The 23,264-nt window shown below is 39.1% G+C and overlaps 1 protein-coding gene across 3 annotated transcripts in view; it reads left to right on the top strand.

Annotated features, from left to right (window-relative positions):
* adcy7 (adenylate cyclase 7) overlaps window positions 1-23,264 on the top strand; it is a 66,722-nt gene that overhangs the window by 31,234 nt on the left and 12,224 nt on the right. For 2 of the 3 annotated variants that reach the window (XM_042482359.1, XM_042482306.1), the window contains exons 3-14: window positions 4,976-5,173; window positions 5,647-5,811; window positions 7,077-7,226; window positions 11,207-11,367; window positions 14,965-15,076; window positions 15,458-15,585; window positions 16,137-16,295; window positions 17,724-17,856; window positions 18,602-18,790; window positions 19,164-19,207; window positions 21,350-21,409; window positions 22,328-22,405. In XM_042482359.1, coding sequence (XP_042338293.1) covers window positions 4,976-5,173; window positions 5,647-5,811; window positions 7,077-7,226; window positions 11,207-11,367; window positions 14,965-15,076; window positions 15,458-15,585; window positions 16,137-16,295; window positions 17,724-17,856; window positions 18,602-18,790; window positions 19,164-19,207; window positions 21,350-21,409; window positions 22,328-22,405 — 1,577 coding nt within the window. The remainder of the gene's footprint in view (window positions 1-4,975; window positions 5,174-5,646; window positions 5,812-7,076; window positions 7,227-11,206; window positions 11,368-14,964; window positions 15,077-15,457; window positions 15,586-16,136; window positions 16,296-17,723; window positions 17,857-18,601; window positions 18,791-19,163; window positions 19,208-21,349; window positions 21,410-22,327; window positions 22,406-23,264) is intronic. The other variant, XM_042482409.1, reaches the window with a different exon arrangement.

The raw sequence follows: 23,264 nt of genomic DNA, 5'->3' as shown, positions 1-23,264 counted from the left end.
ACCAGTAGCTATGTTGTGTGAATTTCCAGTTGCACTAGCCACGCAGGCGTTGTTTTGCGTAGCGGCCCCCCTCTGTGGTTAGGTAACCAAAACAGTTTGGCTCAGATTTAGGTAGACAGAAATGCGTTTCGACGGGTCTTTGAAACAGCACACTTTTGCTGAGTGGCGTAAATCCTCAGGTTTTGCTTAACAGTGGAAGAGCACCATTAACTGTGGCAAGAGTAAACGAAATCTTCGTTAAATTGGTTGCAAACGTTTACGTCTGTTTCACTGTTTATCAAAAACATGAGCACGTTCATGCACAACACTGAGCTCCGGCCTCGCTTAGGCTCTCTATATACTAGGTGTTATCCAAATTATATGTTTTTGGCATTGAGGTCATATGAAGTGATGTTGTTGGACTGAATTTTAGAGATTTACTGCATTTTTCTATAGCTGTGACGGTGCAGAGAGGAGTCACTGAGTTGGCCAGTGTATGGGGAGTAATTTGGCCCAGTAGGACAGCAGCAGTAGTGTAATGGTTAGGGCAGCAGGATGTGACTGGATGGTCAGTTTGAATCTCTAGGTTGGCTGTGAAATTGTGACAAATGGAAAACTCTCTGCTCTCCCTCGACAACTACTAAAATAAAGCACTTGCGGTAACTCCCCTTCACTACCAGTGCAGCTGCCCAGGAGTGTGAATGAGTGAGTGATTGTGTAACTGTTTGAATGTGAGGGAGGACATCACTGACATAGACACAAAAATAGAGAATGCGTTCTTCAGTTGCTTTCCTTGGAAAAATGGAAAGGTTAGAAAAATGTATCTATTAAACAACATTAGGTACATGTTTGATAATGCTGATGATTCTTCTCTGTTTGGAAACTGCTTTGCCTTCCTCTGCAGAGAGTTCAGGGGTCAGGGTGAGAATCTGAACAGTAGCTATGGGGCTGGTAGTGTTTCAGTTTTGCTCAGAAATACTTTAACAGAGATATGCTTGCTGACACGGGGTCTATTCACTGAGACACCGACTCCCTGCTAAATACACGACCCTGCTGCGCTTAAAAGCAAAATCGTTAGAAGGTTTGTCTGAAAACTGAATAGAAGAAAATGAACCAAGCCAGTAATAAAACATAAAATGGTGGTTAAAACAATGTAGCTGTCAAAGTGTAGAGTGCAATCACGCTACTGACCGTGACAGGAAAAGGCAGGTATTCATTGATTTTGGCTGCATGCTGTTGATTTTGGCATGATGGCAGGGAGCATAGCAGTCCATCAGTCCAGCGGTTCATATAGTCAGCTGACAGCTTCTGTCAGCAGAGATGAAATTACTTTTCCCTGTTGGAAAAAAACATCTTAACCTTCCCTCTATTGTATTGTTGCTGACCTGCTGGTACATTCCCTTTCTCTCGTCATTACTCTTGCTCTTAAAGATCTTCCACTCTCATACACTCCTTTGAAAAAGCTCGATCCCTCACGTATTTTCACAAGTGTGTACTCATGCATTGATTCATTTAAGTTACCCCTAAATTGTAAAATTGTGACATTAAATATGCAAAATGCTCTCATCCACCCCCTCATTCCTCCCTGAACATATCATCACTCACTCTTCCTCGTCTCCTCTTCTTTCTCAGCTGTCTTCCTGCGCACACAGTTGCCAGGGGTGCAGAGGAGTAGAGAGAAAATGCTAGGATGGAGCTTGTATAATGCTGTTGTTAAATGCAAAGGAGGGGCAGGGTGCCTGTTAAGGGGTGGCCACCGGTGTCAAAAAGTCACTGTCAACTTATATAACTCCTCTCCAATCGGATGAAGAGCAACGCTGAGAGGAAAGCCGACTGAGCCAATGGTCTAAGTGCCACTTGTGGCTCCAGTCTCGGGCCCTGATTGGATGGAGTAATGGTATTAAGTAGCCAGTTGTTTGAGTTCTTAAAACTGTATCCAAATAGAACAGGTTTATATGTTTTTAAGAGCTGTGAGAGGATGTTTGTGGAGTGTTAGGTGTCACTTTAAGACCTCTGTGTCCTTCAAACAATGCTCTTGTTTCGTCATTTCAGACTTTGTCATTCTTCAGCCTTGACCCTTGCCGTTGTAGTCTGTAGTTGCTTAAACTCATAATGATCTGGCACGGGAGACATGCTTCACTGTTGAGCTTATTGTAAGAAAACATAATAAACATTTTTTTTTTAATGTTTTTGGATGGTCTGCTCCATTCTCGTGAACCTGACATCTCAACAACATCTTGAGGAATTTTTTTCAAAATTGGCATAAACGTCCACTTGGCGTCAGCAGTCAGCTAATTAGATTTTGGTGGTCATAGGTCAAAGGTCAAGGTCACTCTGACCTTATCTTTCTCATTTTCGTGAATGCAATATCTCGAGAACACCTGTAGGGATTTTTTTCAACTTTGGCACAAATGTCCACTTGGATTCAAGGATGAACTGAAAAGATTTTGGTGGTCAGAAGTCAAGATCACTATGACTTTGCATTTGTCTCGTTCTTGTGAACGAGATATGTCCTCAACACCTTGAAGGAATGTTTTCAAGTATTACACGAATATCCACTCGGACTCAGAAATGAACTGATTGGAATTCAGTGGTCAAAGGTCACTGTTACCTCACAAAACACATTTTTGGCCATTAGTTAGGAATGAATACACTAGTTATGACAACATTTCACACAAATGTTAAATAGAATACAACGATAAAGTGATAACATTTCATATTCAAAAGCTCAGCTTCACAGTGATATTATCTAATGTTTTACAACACTTCTCTGGCCATTACACAACGTCATCACTCAGAAACAGAGGGGCAGACATTTAATCAGATACCAAATTCGTGACACCAATCTTGGGTGCCCGCCTTGAAATAGTACTGATTGTACAGATCTTCTGTGCTGCTGCGGGGAAGATGTGTGTTAAGCATCCATGTTTTCATGGCTATAAACTGTTACTGCAACTTGTGCGTGGAAGCACCCAACACCCAACGAGGCGGTAATTGTAGTTTACTTGTTTGTTTAGTAACAACACAAATGCGGTGTTTAAAGCTGTCAGAATCTCTCCCTGGTAACATTACTGCAGGAATACATTATGCTGGCAGAAACAGTAACAAAGCCATTTAGTGTAACAGCAATGGACATATAGCACACAACACACAATAAATATAAAGCTTTGTACCAGTAAGATCCTGCTGACACTGCAGACATAAATACATGAAAAATATGCAAGTACTATAGAAGGGCACATTTTGTTTCATGAGAACCTTTTAGTGCCATGTGTTGAAAATTACAGCTGTATCTCTTCTTGTAGATTTTAGCTCATATTCATATAGAATAATTGCTCTTTTTCCGCCTACAAAAAAGGTTTTGTCAAGACCCACAGCTACATAGGGAGTAGAAAGTGCTTTAGTTGAGATCTGGCCTTTTCCGATGCTGCCATGGTAACCAGAAAGCTCAACATACAATGCAGAGATGGCCTTCTCTGAGCAGAGATCTATTAACACTGACTATGTGCGTCTGTCTCTCACTCTTGAGCTGTCTTTTAACCCCTTGTTTTCTCTTGTGCTCTCCCTCCAACACCCACTCTCTCTCCCACTCAGGCCAAGACAATCTCACATTTATTTACACATGTGCACTTGGACAAACATAACCTGCGTTCTTAGTCACATACTTTTTCTTTTTACTTTGAGTACATACTGCAGCTGCCCTTACAAATTACATCCTGTTGCATGGAATATGCATACAATTGAGTCACATTACTTCATCATAACATTGTGCCTTCACATATCCATTGCAGTCCATAGTATGAATTCTGAAGTAAAAGAAAAAGTATTTAGACTATTGTGAGTAAAGAGTATTGTGATTTGGAAGGCAACAGAACAGCAGAAACTACCTGTTTAAATGAGAAATTAATAAGCCTTTGTAAGCATAGTTCTCAAACAAAGTTCTTATCATTGCACTCAAAATACAAAAAGCTCCATTCACCAAAGGTCAACCCAGAGAGCTCTGCTGTTGTTACTTAATGTATGTACTTTAAACTTATAAGTTAAATTATTATATTCACAACAATAAAAAAACTTTTAAAAAAGAAAAGATGATTTGCATACTGCAAAACTCAGCCGGATGCAGTTATATTATATTGCTATTATATTGTATTTTTGGCATACTGCCTTTGACGTAATATGTATTGGGATGTACTAAAGGTTTTCTGGCATTATTAATGGTAGGGGAGTTGGAATGCACTGGAGGTTGTTGCTTTCATGCATATGTTTACATGCACAACACACACACACACACACACACACACACACACACACAGATATTTACACAAACAAACATGCAAATATAGTTTCACACACACACGTGCACAAATAGACAGGATCTTTTGCCCTCATGCTTGCTTCTCTCTGTATAGTAGACATGATGCAGATGCAGATTTTCAGAGAAAACTCCGACATTAGCCTCAAGGCTGATAAATATTGGTGGCTCTCAGGAGCATCTTGAATGAGTCTTAAACCTCAGGCCAACTTTTAAAAGCTTAATTAGCCGGAAACACAAGAAATAAACTACTTATAAGAGGGGAAGTTGCGCAAGCATTTAATTAATTTGATGGTAGATTCTAATGTATATACAGAGTGATGGCAAGAATATCTAACAGTCTCTGCATACAAAAAAATACAATTGCTCTGCAGTATACCAATTTAGAGAAGCCTGTTTTTGTTGAGACTGGTAAAGGTGTTGATTAAAACCAGTAGTCTTGTTTGAGGGTGTGGCTTGCAGCAGTTTTGACTGATGTACGTAGTTGCTTCTCAGTTCAGCAACTGCATTGTCTCTTTGTTACTTTTAATGTTGGCTTAAAAAATATTTATAAAAATTTTATCTGTCTTCTGCTGACACCGTAACTGACACAGAATAATTGTAATGTGACTTATGTATACAGTACTGTATAAAATTCCATTGTGTCATTTCCTTTTCCTTTTTTTTTTTTTGCTGCTGGAGCAGAATGCAAAGGATCACTGCGCCTTTGTGAGCGTGGTGAGCGGCAGCCTGTGTGTGTTTCTGACCGTGTTTGTGCTCGTGTGCACGGAGATGCTCTCACAGCGATGGAGGCATCTGCTGGGCCTCATTGTGTGGGCCACACACCTCACCATGGGCTACACCTTCATCTTCAGTGGCCCCATCATTCTACCTTGGGACCAGGTAACCTCCCAGCCAGGGTCACATTAAGGTTACCTTTTTTTTTTTTTGCTGCAAGTGACTTTTATAATATGATCCTCAAAAGGCATGGAAATCTTAAACAAAAAACACTAGAGCTATTTTCTTTATATTTTAGGTCTAAGCTGTAATATTAAATAGTTCTCATCCCTAGTATTTGGATGACAGATAATTAAAAAAAAAAAAAAAACTTAAATCATTTAATATTGTTTTTTTGTGTGTATGTCTATAATTTGTTTTTGCTAATGACAGGTCTATAGTAGTGTTATGCAGTACATATCACTTATACCTCATTTCACAAAATACAGGCATAGAGATAGAACAACATACAACTCCTTTTCTACAATTATTCTTCAAGGTAAATGAACGCAGCATTTAGTAGAATTGGATTTATTTGTCACACCAAAGGTAACTTAATTCAAATAATAATGACAATATTTCAAACATTATGTTTCCAGGTGCCTTTCTTCCTCTTCATCATCTTCACCGTGTACACCATGCTGCCATTCCAGTTGTGGTACGCTGTGGTACTGAGCGTCATCTCCTCACTGTCCCACATCATGGTCCTCACTGTGCGCCTCACCATTTACGAAAAGAAACCCCCTCCTTACCTTGCCAACCAGGTAATATCAGTTGGATAACAAATGTCATTATCTTGTAAAAATGTTTCTGTATGCCAATTTATCAGTCTGCAGCTGTGTGTATTCGAGTCTTCAAGCCAATACGGGTTATGTATAAGGCCAATGTTATCTCCCCATTAAAGATGCAGTTCAGCTTTCTTTGTGTGAACATTGTTTACCATTAAATTTATGCAAAAAATGATATGTTACATTTTATGTTATGTTGTTTTACGAGATTACATGGTATATAAACCCCTATATCGGACTCATCTGTGAATGTATTGGAAGACTCTGAATATTGTGATAAACAACCATAGACAGACACACATTTATATATATACATTGTAACAGTAAAGGTAAACATTAACACACAAAATGTGTGTATTGATAGTTCATATTTTTTGACGTACTTCAGACAATGTATTACTAACAGTAATACAGCTGTCAGTTTGCTCTCAGATTGGAGAAGCAGGCAAATATATTTTAGCCACCTAAAACAAGTTCCACTTAAACAAAAAAGAGAAAAAAATAAATTAAATATGCGCTATATTTTGAATATTTTCACCACTTTACTGTGACATCAGACAGACCTTCACAGCGGTCATTCTAAGCCGTTATCTATGCGTTTTTCAAAGCCACCAGACTCCTTTAACAAAATAGTCATTTTTCGTCTACAACTTTGGGAGCTGCTGGTCTACAGCTGCCTCGATCAGTTTGTTTGTTTGTGTTATTGTGTGAGTTTGACATTTAAACGGTCAGTGTGAATCTACCAAAGTTACACAATAACACAATCTAACTAACCTATTGAGGAAGTGGTAGATCAGCAACCGCCATGTCTGTCAAGGTAATGTTAATGTTTTTGTCAAAGGAGGAGGAGGAGGCTTTTCAGAGAGCACAGACAACTGCTTTAGTTTACCATCAAAAAGGACCATCTGACTACATGGTGAAGAAACATTCTTAATATAGCATACACTGGAACTGATAATGATTTTTTTTTTTTTTTTTTTTGGTAGGCCTTTATTAGATGGCTAAAATTAGTTCTGCCTCTTCAAACTGGCAGCGTGCCGACTGCCATCTCCTGTTGGTGACTATGGATACCAAATGCAACCTCAATGTTAAAAAAATCTGATCTAACCTTTTTAGATCAGATTTATATAACCTTTTATATATGTGTGTGTGTGTGTGTGTGTGTGTGTGTGTGTGCGCGCGCGCACGTGTTAGTGTTTTTATTTGAGGTCTAACATCTGCTACTGTGTCTGTTTCTGTAGCTGCTGTCCAATGCAGTGGTGTTTCTGTGTGGCAGTGTGGTGGGAGCCTTTCATAAGGTCCTGATGGAGAAAACCCTGAGGCAGACCTTTCAAGACACCCTGAGGTGCCTGAGCATGCGGATGAAGCTGGAGATAGAAAAGAGACAACAGGTCAGTGTAATGCACTAGCTGCCAAAGATGAGTTTACGATGAATGGCACAAAGAAATAGTTGCTCTGTCTAAGAAATGACCGTTAAATATGAAAGTCTACAGTACATTACCAAAGCCTTTTTATAGCTTGGCTCACTACATTATTGTAAGTGTTCTCAAGTATGGTTTATACACTTGTGTAAACCAAAACACCCACCTCTGCAACAATCAACACATGCATTAAGAAACAAATGGTAAAGCTTCATTAAACATATACAAAAATTACAGTCTACTTTTGATATAAATATAAAAAATGTGTCAAATTATAAATAGCAGAGTGCATTTCAGTCTGTGTGACTTTAGGATGATTAAATGGGCACCTCCCGTCACACACATTTGAACAAATTAGGCCCACACTACAGTCACACACACACTCTCATCATGTATTATCTGTTATTCATTATAGAATCACAAAGAGAGGAGAAACAATGCAGTATTTTCTTATTAAAAAATTAGGATTGACATACTACCAACTAGACTGAGAGGAAAAATGTTCACAATGCTGTGATGAGCATTTTAATACCTTTTGTTCTTCTGCATCAGTACTCCAGTATCCTCACTGAATGTAAAAAACAGACATTACAGACACATAATGAAAATAGCTAGTTGGCAATTGTTATTGCCTCTTTATAATTTTATTTCATCTTTAAGCTTTGCCCTTGGCTGGCCTCATGTTGACTCTGCCGTGGATGTTTTCATTGCGACTAACAAATCCTTTTCAAATTAGATCTTCCTGTGATGCCTTTTAAATTAGATGCATCTGTGCTGACTTGCTTCGACTTCAGAGGCATTTCTAAAACAAATGTTCGCCCTTTTGTCATTTGTAATGACCGTTGCTTAGTGCGGGACATAAAACGTGCTGACAGGGAAGCTGTTGTGTTGCCTAGCAGGACAGAAAGGAATGATATAATAGTTAACATTTAAACCTCCCGTTGTTGTTGAATTGGGGCTGAAAAAAAGGGGAGCCCGGTGCAGAAAGACAGCCAAAGAGAACGGGGACATAATAGCATGGTGGGGCAAGATCCAAGACCGTTCCAAATGGGGAACCAATGTGGAACTCACATTGTGTTCCCACATTCATTTCAGCAGGAGTGAGTCCAGTGTGTTCCTCCTGAAATGGTTTTTGGCAGTGTGCAAGCGACGTCAAAAATGTTATTTAGTGTTGTTTGTGACGTTAGCACGCCCCTTTGGAACCAATGCTAATGAGATTCTTTTAAACTCTGCTGACCCTTCGCCACTAACTGCTTTCCCATAAATCAAAGTAAAGTATGTCACTGCATTCATTTGGTCAGAGCACATTTTTTTTCCCATATTTAAAATATGTCAGGAATAAAAGACTAATGTAATCCATTAGTCTTTTATTCCTGACACCTTCTGCAGTTGCCCCCCCCCCCCCCCCCCCCCCCCCCCCTCATCTATACAAAGGCCACTTTTTGAGAGGTGAGTTTTTGTGTTTTGGACGGACTCAGTGTGAAACTATAAAAGGGTCATTTGAACCCTGTAAAAGGTCATCCAGAGTGAACAGGAGCAGTTTAGGTTGCAGCACAATAGAGCAACTTTACAAACTTATTCTAACAGATGGACAGAAACACACGTATGCACAAGATCCACTGCCCTTTTGACCTCTTCCACATTTTGTGTCATTACAACCTGATTTTAAAAAAATATTACATTTTGATTTTTTTGTTTTTTCTTGGCGCACCAAAACTCGAAATGTCAATTAAAATGTATATATTTATTTTAGTTCCTTTAAAAATTAATCAAAAGTGGAATGCTTTTAGTCAAAACACATTCTCCTCTTTGCAATAACACTCCAAATTAAGTTAAGGTGCAATTTTATTCTTGGGAGATGTCTGTACAACCTGGAGGATGTCCAGAAACTCTCCAGGGAAATCAAATTTAGCTTGTGACAGCACACTTGGCTTTTGCAAAGAGCCACATGGAAAATTCTGACATGTTAAAGCGAAAGATCCTGCGGTCTAATGAAAAGTAAATAGCCAGAGTGCGGTGGTGGTAGCCAAAGGTGGTGTTTTTAGCTCTGTTGGCGTGCAAAAGAAAAAAGGATCGATACATGGAGCAATACGCAGCAGATTCTCCAGTTGTTGTTTTTAGTATATTAGAAGACAGTAGAGTGACCTGGAGTCTACAGCCAAATGAACCTTGGAACGGCTTGAAAACAAGAATGTGGATGTTGTCAGGTGGCCTGACTGAAGCCCAGATCTAAATCCCCTTTGAAGATCACTGTAATAGAAATGAATGAACTGAATTGAACATAACTGTTCACATACACACTCCTCACCGCACCTGACCTACCTTGAGCAAAGGAGAGACTAAAAAAAAAAAATCCAGATTTTATTGACTGAAGTACAAGTTAGTGACTCTAAAGGTTGTATGGTTCAGTACCCTTTTACATGAGAAATTAATAGACCTTTTGTTAAGCACAGTAAAGCAAAAATATTAACTGTTGGCAGACAAGATCATCCAAACAGAAACCTTAGTTTCATATCGTAAAATTTCTTATATATTTGTTTCACCTCATGCACCCATATCTATTTACATCAACTAGTTCATTCTAAAACACTTTGTGGGGACTGTATCATGAATTTGACAAGCGACAACTTGCAACAGACTGCAGCATGGACTGCACTTTCATAGGTGAATGAGGTTGTATGGCGTGAGCAGTCGGATCACGCTGATGTTGTGCTGGGCAGTCCAAGGGAGCATTATTAGATACAGAATTACAGCATGCTTTGGCGACCTAATGGTGCAGCTGAAATGCAGGCCTGCCATCATCCACAAAATAACTATGAAGGCAAAAGGGAAGAAAGAATATGAAGAAACTGGCAGTTATGAAACTAGCAACAAAAATCATTTGGGACTCTCAACATCTTCTCTTATCTGAATACAAAACTCCACTATCAGGAAGAAAACTCCATGTGCCAAAGTGCAAATCAAAGCGCTGGAAGCCATTGTTTGTTCCAGCCTCCATCAAGCTGCCTAAATTCTAATGCTAAATTTTGGTGCAACAGAACAATGTGCAATAAATACACAGGCACTTAACACTTTAATTTGTACAGGTCTGTTGTGCTGTCAGCATCAAATGTCTCTTGTATTCTGAGATGCTTCCATGTTTAAAAAGCAATGTGTAGCACTGTGCGCCAGACAAATTTCCCCTTGAGGACAGTGAAGTTTACTCTACTAACTTGACGCAACAAGCCTAGTCAGGTGATCTCACCTGATGCTCCTCTGGCGATTGGAAGAGGGATTAATAATTTCTTGAGAAGTTGCCTGTTCAGATTCTTGTCTTCATCAAGCCATTGAACTTTAAACACTCCTCAGCCTCTGACTATTGTGGCAGACTGACTCCAGTGATGTTTTTTACTGAATGTTGTGTATACCCGTGCTAATGCAATGTGAAGTAGTCCTCCACTCATGTTAACCATCATTTAGCTTTCATGGCAGCATAGTGATATAGAGATTTGATTTATTTGGCACGACCACATTCCTTTATAAACCACATCTGCTCTGAACGCCACTTAAAAGCTTAAGGATGTGGGGACAGAACTGAAGCACTAATGGGGCCACCACAGACACAGATAGGTGCTAGTTCTGTGGTGTACCTACAGTAGTCACATAGAAGAAGAGACGGGCACATGAAATACAAAAAAAAACCCTCATTGTTCACTGATCAGGTGAGCAAAACTGTGAAGCTTTGTGAAACAAAAATTCTTTGCTGGATATTAAAAAGTGAGATGCTGATGAGGTGGGCTTCGAAGTCTGAGCTGTTGTGCTTGTGATCATGCTTTCATGGCCTTTTTTTCATTTCACGGATTTACCACTCATCACTTTACATGTGTGACAGTCGAATAAGCCACATTGTCTGGATCACTTTTCAGTTATGTACAGTAACTAATTGTGTGTGTGTGTGCGTGTGTTTGCAGGAGAACCTGCTGCAGTCTGTGCTGCCAGTCTACATCTCCATGAAGATGAAGCTGGCAATCATGGAGCGCTTGCAAGACTGTAAAGACAAAGAAGAACAACAGCGACTGGTCAAAGATAACAACTTCCACAGTCTTTATGTCAAGAGGCACGAGAATGTCAGGTACAACCACAAACTAACTCAAAATACATGGAAGGCCATAGAGTTTTAGATGTGCTGATCATTTAAGAGCCATTGTTACAAAGGATCACCTCTTCATTCATGTCTTTATGTACTCACCATACCATTCACTTAATGGTAAAAAGCCATTGTGACCTTTTGAGGACAAACGAATATGAATACGGAAACTTGATTGTCCACAAATGTGAAACTCTGCCTTCAGTTTCACCATAAAATACATAAAAGACATACCCTAAGAACATTAAAAACATAAAATAAAAAACGACAGCAATACATTTCATGTAAAAAGTATAAAAATATGTCTCAGTAATACACATTAGTGCAGATATAATTTACAATAAATAAATATTGATTGTGCAAAAACATTCAAATGTTGTTCTGCATATTAATGATTTTTTTTTTTTTTTTTTACAAATTATTAGTGGATGTATATTGACCATCCTGTCTGAGATTTTGTAAGTGTCTATGGCCTGAACAATTTGCGACAGATTTGAGTCAGATTCTCAGACCAGAATGAACGATCAAATTTGTGAAAATGTAACTTAAGATATGTTACGATTAGTAAACTATGACAGACTGTTTCCTAACCAGCAACATAACGGAGAACATTTTTATTCTTGACTTTTGACCTCTGAATTCATGAAGCATGCTAGCTCTTGCAAGTTCTTTAATTAGACTGATTTAATTTCCCAATCTGTCTGCTTCATCTGTTTTTGCATTTTTTAAATCCTCAGTAATTCTCAGGGAAACTTATATTTCTACTTTTTCTTTGCGCAACACTTCATAAAACATAGTCCAACCACAAAAGCAAAAAAAGTGCACACAAAAAGCTGATTTCTCTGACCACGTCTCATAATGATGGGGATTAGTACGTCTGTTTGTTTTCAGAACAGTGACCCAGTTACAGCTCTTTTGTTTTATGGGGGTTTCATTAATTTAGCAAGTGCTGACAGATATTGGGTCAGCCTAAACTGAACTTTGGCAGATGGCTCACCAGCTCTTTTTTTTTTTTTTTTTTAAATTTGGGATAAATGCAGACACAGCCTCTGCCTTACCTCATTAAGGTTAATGCATTATGGTGTTTCTGAAGTGGAACATTGGAAACACTGGAAAAAAGCTTAGCTGTGGCTTATTTAGCTTCATTGGGTTTTTTACACATTTTTTGGGGGTGGGGGGTGGGGTAGTGTTGGCACTCTGATTTTATAGAGTAATTTCACATCTGAAAAAAATGAATACTGGCTCAAAATGTACAGAAAATGATTAAAATTGGGGAAGTTTCTGTGGAAAGAGAGAGAGCCAAGGCCGGAGTAGAACCTGCGGCCGCTGCAGCAAGGACACAACCTCTGTACCTGGGGCACCGCTCTATCCACTGAGCCACCAGGCGCCCCGACTAAGTTTGTCTTGTCTTTCAGAAGGTTGTTTAGACACTTAACTCTTGGTGCTAATCAAGAGGTCATTGTGACGACATCTGTCATGTTTGCTGCCATGTTCATTTAGTGAGATGGTGTTGAATGATAGGCTGCAGCCTTGACCTATCCCTATAATTACCCCAGTCAGACCAGCTATTAACTGTGTTGTCTGTCTCATGAAACACCTGGCCATCCCCAGTCAGGCAATGGGACAGGTGCAGGGTCTGTGTCCCTCTGCTGGTCAGCAGACGGGTAGTTGAAATCAGGCCAGGCTGCAACTTTTAACTAGCTAGTGCCAGTAATCAGCCTCGGCCAGATGTGGTAATTGCAAGTAAAATTCATGCAACAGTCCACATGTAGTGCTCTGTTAATAATTGTGTCACACACAGTTTGAAAATATGTGAGCCTCATCTCAAAGTCAAATTAAATATATCCCAATCACGCAGTAATTTACATGCATAGCATTCAGCACACTTGCTGACACGTCCTGCAGTTCACTGAGATGGATATAGTGTTCACTGAGGCTTACATTGCAATGGTTAGAATTTCAGTTCCCACTGTAGCCAGACGTGCTTAAACGGGCAGGCCGGTCAGGTGCTCTGTGTAGGTTGGGATTTTGCCAAACTTCCAGCTGGTGGGTCTTTCAGAGGTCAGTTGAGATATCAGTGTCCCTTTGTGGACTGCTGACCGGCAGCTTTAATGATGGCTAAGCTGTGATTCAGCGTCGAACCAGACAGGCTTCTTAATCGGTCACTGATTAGGTCTGGCAGAGGTTAATGGAAGGATGGTCTGGAGCTTATTTTGCTTGAAATCCTACATTCCAATTCAGGCGTTGTAATGGTTGTAATGGGTCATAATGGGCAGACAAGCCTGTGCAGAGAAAATCAGGCCCAAATTTGAAGGAGACAAATGGTATAAGCTTCACGGTCCTGAGCATGTTCCAGTGCATTTCACACTGGTCGAATGCTACCAGAGCATCCAGGTGATCCATGTCAGTTTGTAAAGTTTAGCGACAGATTGAAAACACACAGAATGATGATCTCCCAATATTATTTTTTTTTTTGTTAATAGCCTGGAAATGTAACTCACATAGCATTTAAAAATAGACAGAAGTTACATAGTTTCTATATTTTGCCATTTCTCATTTATCTATTGTGTTGCAATGTCATAAATCAAACCTGAGAGCACTGTTTTGGTCTCTAGTAGGTTTCTTTTTCTTCTTTCCTTCAGATTCTGCAGTTACAACTGTTGCAAATGCTACGTACAAGACTGGTGATATTTCACATTTGAGAGTAGACACTGGGGCTAATACATGGATGTTTTCTTATTTTTCTTTTGTGTTTGTTTTTGCACAAAGCAATAAGAGGAAAATAAGAATTCGGGATTCCTGAAATTGATGCTAGTGCAAGGCAACTGGCAATAAGCATAGGGAAATGCCCCAATAAACCCATATGAGAGCGCAGACTTATCTGCCATGTGCAACTACAAACCAATAAACCGCTGACATTTGACAGCCAATGTTAAACTCTGACAAAATAAGACAATGAGTGCACGTCATTGTCTGGTCATAGTCCACCTCCTGCTGGGTTTGAAGGTTGGTAAGTGACATCATAAGCCACGGTAGAAGCAGATAGCATCATCTGAATTAGGTGGATTCATGTTGAAATTTAACTATGCAAACTTATGAAAATTCTGTTGTACTCTAACAATTACCTATAAGCCACCCTTCTCCAGCAAAACCGTCATCCAAACAAATACACACCAAACTGTCCATTATGGGGGAGCGCATGGGTGTGTGTTTGTGTGTGTGTGCACGTGGGCATATTGGTATAATTGTATCATTTAGGCTTGACCTAATCATTTTAATAAGTGTTTACATTTGAAATCATGAAATGAATAAATTGTTATAGATATGTTTTCATGTGTTTTGCTTCCTCATTATCAATATATCATAGCACAAAATGCAAGTTGGCTTTTGTGTGTATTGGCCTAATCTTAAATTTTGATCCTACCTAAAAACAAGCAGGAAGTGCACAAGTGTGGGTGAATGCCACAGAAGCTCTTCATTTATTTACACGCATAGTTTAAGATTAAATCTGTGGATACACGCGATTCATGCATTAGGCCTATATATGAGTTAACGTCTTATTGTATCATTTCTTTTTTTCAGTATTCTATATGCGGACATTGTTGGCTTTACCCGATTGGCCAGTGACTGTTCTCCAAAAGAGCTGGTCATTATGCTCAACGAACTGTTTGGCAAGTTTGACCAAATTGCAAAGGTGAGATCATTTAGAATTTCTTTACGTCATTATTTCCAAGAACACTGATGTTTAAAGCTTAAATTTACCTCTTTTGGAGAGTGTAGCAGTAATAATATAAAAAATAGAGTAGTGGAGACTTCTATTAACCCTCATGCAGGCTGGGAAAATCTAGTTTGAGGCAGCTGAACAAGGAAACAATCTCTGCTTATCAAGCTACAACCAAGGCACTTAAAGCTCAGAAATACAAGACTGTGGGTGTATTGATTGGCTCCCATGTGTTGGCTTGTGTACATTCATATCCTGTCTATCTGCTTAACCACATATTGTGTTGCCAGGAGACTATTTTGAGTATTTGCCTGGTTGTAAAAAGTGAGCAGGTTTCATTCTCATTCCTTTTAGGAAAATGAGTGTATGAGAATCAAGATCCTTGGAGACTGCTACTACTGTGTGTCGGGGCTGCCGGTCTCTCTGCCTAAACACGCCAAGAACTGTGTCAAAATGGGCCTGGACATGTGTGAAGCCATCAAGTGAGTTTGTGCCAACCATCACCCTCAACCCTGATTGAAACACAGTACAGAATTTAACTCTATAAAGAGATGTGATAAGCACACTTAGTTTTGAGATAAACTGTATAAATAATGTTTATTACAAGCTATTTCTGGAACTTCTCAGAGAAAAGCATGGTGTGTCTATAATGATGGACTCTAGGCTGAGTCATTCTCAGTCATGTCTTGAGTTTAGGGAAGCACCGTTTGTCTTAGCTAAAAAAAAAAAAGTACAGTAATGCTTAGAATTTGACATGTGGAAAAGGACGTGTCGTTTTAAAGATTGTATCACAACAGTAGGAAAGTCTGAGTCGATGTTAACCCTGCTCTAGTGGATGATGATTTTTAATTGGGTGTTAAGAGTAGAACTACTGACACACAGAGACAGACTAAAGAGCTTTACATAGACACATATGAAAGTAACGTAGACGATATTGTGATGTCGTGCTCAGACTATTAATGTGCCTTAAAGTGTGATCTACAACAACCTTTAACAACACTGAGCCTTTAGTATATCTGTGAAACTCCTCCAGACAGGTACGGGAGGCCACAGGAGTCGATATCAACATGCGAGTGGGTGTTCACTCGGGCAATGTGCTCTGCGGTGTCATCGGCCTTCGCAAGTGGCAGTTTGACGTGTGGTCACATGATGTCACGCTGGCCAATCACATGGAGTCAGGAGGCCTTCCAGGGTAGGTTGTAGTCCGTTTGTATCATGAGTTTCATTGCCTTTTATGGACATGTACTGTATGTGTCATATTGTCATATTGCTTTACACAGAAATAGACTATGATACAGGAAAACTCAACGTAAAGTGTCTTAGTTAGGTGTTGGGCCACCACATGCCACCAGATCAGCTTCACTGGATCTCTACTGGAGGGATGAACGCCATTCTTCCAAAATATACTCTCTCACTTGGTCCTTTGATGATGACGGAGGAGAGGGCTGTCAAACACATCTCCTTTAGGTTTTCAGTTAGGTTAAGATCTTGTGATGAATCATTTTTATGAATGCCGCCACAGGTTTGACTTTCTCCAGTTTGTCACCTGTCAATCTGTCCTAACTCAATGTTAGATGACAATACATGTTGTTTCATAGACCTGTAATTAGTTTACTTTGAGCATGAGAAATCGAATAAGCCAGCCCATCAAACAATAGCTGAATATTTTTGAATTTAGGTATGGAAGTTACTTTAACAAATAAATATATTTAAAAACCGGAACATTAACAATGTTCAGTTCCATGTTCATGTTTATGCGCTCATGTTTAAATTTCAGCATTTTTTATAATGTAATATTACCAGGCACCAACTGAAAATTATGTGATGCAATATCAGCAAAATTATTGGCTTTTACAAGACTAAAGAAAAATCACTTTTTACTTTAAGCAACTAAGTTGCACGAGGAAATGTTTGGGTTCACTTACTTGCAGGGAGTGATACACAATGCAGGTCTGATAAAAATGAATTACATCAGACTGATTCCATTGTTCATTTTACATGTCACATGCCTAGTGTAACCCTGGATACTCAGTAATATTCTGCTTTTTTTATAATAAGATATTGTAAATGTTCTGTTTGACAGGGATGGATGTTTTCTTTTGGAAAAAGGATTCTTAATTTTTCATTTTTAATTTTAAATTAAGGGCGTTTGCATGTTCTCCCCGTGTCTGCGTGGGTTCTCTCCGGGGTCTCCGGCTTCCTCCCACAGTCCAAAGACGTGCAGCTCAGGTTGATTGGTGACTCTAAATTGCCCTTAGGTGTGACTGTGAGCGTGTATGGTTGTCTGTCTATATGTGTCGGCCCTGCGATAGTCTGGCGACCTGTCCAGGGTGTACCCCGCCTTCCGCCCGTCAGCTGGGATTGGCTCCAGCGCCCCCCCCGCGACCCTTACGAGGACAAGCGGTTACAGAAAATGACTGACTGACTGAATTTTAAATTAAGGAAGGAGACATTGTGGACGTAATGATACCGATAAATTTTATACAAAAAGTAAAATTTAAACATTATTTAAGAGAACAATCATAATAATGAATGTGTCATTGTAACAAATAAACAATGAATTTAAATATATCATATTAAGTATTTCATTCTTTCTGCTGCTCTTTCTTTACTCCCTCAGACGCGTTCACATCACAGAGGCGACTCTGAAGCACCTCAACAAGGCTTATGAGGTGGAAGATGGCAACGGCCACCTCAGGGACCCCTACCTTAAAGAGCTCAATGTTCGAACCTACCTGGTCATTGATCCACGGGTGAGTTCTCTATTCGTCTTTCTTTGAAAATCCACATTATGAAGGAAAGATAATGTCTTTGTGCTTGTCTATGTGCTTTTTTACATATTTGTTTGTATGATAATGAGACATATTACACTGTTTGCTACATGTCAGATAACCATACTTTTTTGTGTGGTTGTCAAAATGCTAGAAATCATGGTAGATATGTTTACTGTAATATGCTTTCAAAACAATCATAATTTTGGAAATGTTTTATTTATCACCATACTGATTGAAGAACCATGAGACACACGAGCTAGTGCCTTTTTTTCCTAGATTTCTAAATTGTTAGGTTGTGAATTGATTTATCAGTATAAGTTGCACACAAATACAGCATAAATATTTTTTTGCTATTTATATTTTTTGGGCCAAACATTTTGTTATCATCACTGCCTTCAAATTCCCTACTCCAGATTTAGTACATAAAACTCTTCCAATACATTCTGCACTTGCAGTCAAATTTAGGTGACCCACGTGCATACCAGCTCTCAGCAATCGTGCAGAATTGGATGGAATACATTTTGAAACTCCGGCAAAACTTGATCCAGATCCAGTTTGAAAACTTTCATCACCAAATTAAGAAGATTGCACAGTCTCAGCGGGAGTACGCAATCCCTGAATGCTTTCTAATGACTTTTATGATTTAGGAATGCATTTCTCTCTGAGCTTCCACTAAATGGCCACAGTATGCTGTAAATGTTGTTGTGTCTGTTTGTATTTTAAGTCGAAGGACCCGTCATCGAACAGCCGTACTGTGCCTAAACCTAGAGTTAATGATGGTCTGAAGATGAGAGCATCCGTGCGTATGACCCGTTACCTGGAATCTTGGGGGGCCGTCAAGCCTTTTGCGCACCTTCAGAGCCGAGAGGGCTTCACCCCAGATGCTATTGTCAACGGCAAGACACGCTTCAAGGTAAGCAGATGATTGTTTTGTTGTTTTTAAGGCAGTCATTAACTACCCCTCTGAATATTTAAGATTAAATACAGGTACAAGGTATGGCTTTGCTGTAGGTTGTTAAAAGCTTTAGACAAGCATTAGGCTGTAAACTCTGCTGTAAATTGATGTTCTGATGTTATAGTTTTTCTGATGAATACCTGTAAAGTGTTTGAGGTGTCAATAAGAAAAGCAAATGCACACCATGAATAATGGTAATCATTTTCCTGGTAGAGGTTCAAGTGTTTCTCAAAGGAAACAGTTGGATATGTTGAGTTTCAGTGGGTTTTGCCTTTAGCACTCACATCATCATGCATTCTTATTGGGTGAGTGTTGTCCCTTTATTTTCCAGGACATTCCTCTACGAGCAGCCCCCAGCTCCAAGATCCCTGAGAGGTAAGAACAACTCTAAGCTGTTACAGTTAATCAAAAAATCACGTTAAGCCTCCATTTGGTGAATATCATTTTTAACTGTATATTTAACTGCAACAGTGTGACGTCCAGGGTGCAACATTCACCCTGGACGTCAGCCCGTGTAACAAAACTGTTGCTCAATAGCATCAAGTGTTTCACATCAACTTCTGCTGCCAGGACTTCCCCGTCTGTTTATGGGATCTACTTCGGCCGCTTCTCTATCATATTTCATTACTATTTTGTTAATATGCCCAAGTGTTAAGAAGGTGATTTTACCATTATTCTTACATTATTTGCAATGTTCAGCTTATTACAGAGATGATCATACTGTATAAAATGAATGCTTTTCAAAGGACCTTAGAAAATTTGACAGAATGATGTAGAAGAAGGTCGAAGGAAGGTAGAGAGTAGATTTATTTGTCATTTTTTCTTAAACATAGTTTAAGGAAAAAAAATTAATTTGAAAATAGTCCCTAAATCCTGCTACATCTTTTGGTGTTGAAGGAGGAGTTGAGGAGTCTCACAGCCCGGGGAAAGAATCCTCTCTGTAGTGTGATGGTTCAGCAGTGGATACTCGTGTATCTGGTTCCAGATGGCAGCAGGGTGAACAGGCTGTGACTGCTGTCACTAGTGGGTTACATTATGGTGGTATTATGGTGGTAATCAGAGTCAAGAGTCATGATAGACAACTTTTTTTGTGGAATTTATCAAACACATTGTTCGTCCTGGTTGCTTTTCTATTTATTTATTTATTTATTTAAATAGTCTTTTTATTATTTTTATATTAACTTTTTTTATTTTAAGGCCTCTTACTGTGGTGCCATATTGTTGAAGGTCTTGAGAGAAAAGTTCAAACTGTGGTTTGGAATTGGCTCATCTCTTCTTGTGGACCGGAAATTTTTCCAATAGTAAAATCAATTGTACAACAAAATAATAGCTTTCTCTACCTTTCTTTGGCTCATGCTCTTACACTTTTTTTCAACATTTTTTTTTTTTGCTTATTTTTTTATTTGGAAATGTTGACACAAGATACATTAAAAATGTACATAGACCAATATTAGCATTATTTATTTATTTGTTTTTAAATTTAACAGCCACCTTAACATGTAAAATAAATGAATAAATTAATAAAACACAGATTTCTAAAAATTTAATATCTAGGTCCACTTTAAAATTATTTCTAGTGAGCAGGCAGCATGTTTAGTTCTTTGCATTTCACACACTTCCCAAACACACACACACAACAGAATTCAGAGAAGTTTGCAGACTATGAATTTTCATTGATCAATTTTAGGTACTTAAAAACGAAAACATCTCATTGTAGTTGGTAATAGTCAAATTGTTGTTAAAATTAAACATGATTTAACAATAAGTCAGCATATCTTTCCAAAGCAATAAAAGCAGGAGTAGAGGAGTTTATCTCAAACATTTGCCAGTGAAACATCGTCACCGAGGGTCTGCTTAGCCTAACTGTGCTGCTTTGGCAGTCATTTCTGCAGCGCGGTGGGAGTGCTGAGCTCTATAATGAGCCCTTTCTATTAGTTTCAAATAATGCATAGACAAATTGATTATGGTTGTAGCTCCTAATGGTTAATTCTTGCCCGTTTGGCACAGGCAGTAAGCGTACGGACAAATATTTATTGTAGCGACTGATTAGCGGGCAGGACTCACCTACACAAACAGAGTGGGCTGGAGTAATGTGATTAAAAAAGATAAGCGTGGGCCTAAAAGCACAAGCATCCCACCCTGTGCGAATGGAGGTTTGTTTTATCTCGGAAATTGTTAATTTCATTCATGTATTCACAGTCTGCTGTAGCAGAGGCAGCAGCTGTTGAACACGTCTGAGGCTGAAGTGACATTTAAACGAGGCGCATCCACTCCAGCTTAATGACATTACATGGCAGGAATTTGGTTTTTTTACTGGTGCTAAAAGTAACAGTTATGAACATGCTACTCCCCCCTCTACTCTACAAGCACATTATCTAGCTGCAATTAACTGTTTGGGATGGACTTTAGCTTTTTTTTTTTTTAAATCAGTGGCCCTGTATTTTTATTTCTTTTTTGTTTGTTTTGTGCTTTATTGTGATAAATTTGTGTTTGTGTTTCACTGTTGGGCCCTGACAGCTTTGATGAGTCTCTAGAAGAACCGTTCTCCTTGCCTACCACTCCGTTCAGCAGCTATAAGTGAGTGGGGCCTTCATGGCCTGCAAGGTCCTCGTTCCCTCAGTGCAAAAGTTCTCAACCTTTTGGACCCCTAAAACAAAAAAAAATGGACCGACACTCTATCTGTGCTCTAACTATTTTGAGTTCCCAACAGTGTTAAAAATTGCAGATTAGTACCTAGAATCCAGGACGTTCATGCAGTTTCTCAAAATAAATTATATAAATATAGCTGTTAAATATTATTATAGAGAAGAGGCAAAAATGACTAATTAATCACACTAATTTAAACAGATATCGCAAATTACACTATAAATTTTCAATGCAACAAATACGATTCACACCAACTTTTGAAATCGTTTTGTGAGACACTCCAGAAAAAATGTCTCTGTGATGTGCTGTCCTACAGGGTGAGAACTATTGCCTTAACAGAGAACCTTGCTGTCCTAACACTAACCTGACCAGTGGTGTTCTTTTCTCACCGTTTCTCACCGCTGGCTCTTTATAACAGGGCAACGTATGATCTGAAAAGCCTCGAGAAACCCTGTAACCTCTGTTAGTGGACTGACCATGCTCCTATTAACTCTGATCACTGACTGGGGCTTGTGTGTATCTGAGTCTGTGCATCTGTGTGAGTGTTTCCTTCCTGATGGAGTAGGGGGTTTCCAAGCAGAAGCACAGCAGAAACACTCCCGCTGGATCCAACAGAGATCATCTAACTCACAGCATTCTGCATCTGGCACACTCCCTTCTACAAAGCAAATTTCTCTTTTCTCACTAATGCTCAGAAAGGCATTAACCATGTTGCCTCCGAGAGCTACACAGGACCTGAGTAACCTGCATGACCTGATCTGGTGTCCCAGCATCTGTTCCAGTCAGCTTGAGTGTTTCAGCGTCTGTCCGCCTGCCTCTTCCTAATTGTCTATGTGCTTTCCGGTGCAGGAACAAATCCCAGAAGAGTAAGTTTGATGAGGAGCTGCACAACGAGATGACTACCACCATCGACGAACTCAGCAGCAAGTAAGACCATTTTTACAACAGATCTAATCACATTTAATGCTTTATAGTACATTTCATAAAATGATGTAACCCATATTTCACGAAAAACATCCCTAAAAGTTGAATTTGTCCTGAATCACAAAGCCCGGATAGACATTTGCTACACTGTTACTATGCTCTATGGGTTTAACAGTTTGCACATTTGTGATATAGCAGGTATTTAACCGATAATGGAAAATAACTGTTCTAACTCGGGATGTTTCTATCAACTAAATTCTGATGATTAACCTGAAGTTTAACCTTGACTACTAAACAAGTCTAAATGTAAGAAATCCTTCAGAGAGTCAAAACTGAGCACAATTTAATCAGAAGGTCAAACATTATTCAAAAAAATATTACATATATGATAAGAGCTATTTGAAATTATTATCACATTTTTCATTTTTCAATTGTTTGAAAGCCCAGTGAGTAGCATTTCGTCGCATCTAGCAGTGCGGTAGCAGAACTGAAACTTCTCCTGTGTGCCAAGTGTGTAGGAGAACTATGGTTGCTGACGAGAAAACACAAAAACACTTATGGCCCTATTTAGAGCCAGCGTTTGATTTCTCTGTTCTGGGCTACTGAAGAGACAACACAGATGACTAGGAGGAGACCAGCTCTGTTCTAGATATAAAAGGCTCATGCTAAAGTAACGGAAATACAACAGTTCTCATTTTACAAGTGATAATAGCCTAATGAAAACATAGCTGTGATTATTATATAACATTTTTGCTTATAAGTGACTCTAAATACAACACATTGGACTTTTAAATGCCGCTGAAATGTGTGGCACTTTGCACCGTGCATTATGAACATAGCGCATTATCCTTAAAAACAACAA

The sequence above is a fragment of the Plectropomus leopardus genome, chromosome 1 (assembly GCF_008729295.1).
Source record: "Plectropomus leopardus isolate mb chromosome 1, YSFRI_Pleo_2.0, whole genome shotgun sequence".
NCBI lineage: Eukaryota > Metazoa > Chordata > Actinopteri > Perciformes > Serranidae > Plectropomus > Plectropomus leopardus.
This window is presented reverse-complemented; position numbering and strand designations above follow the sequence as displayed.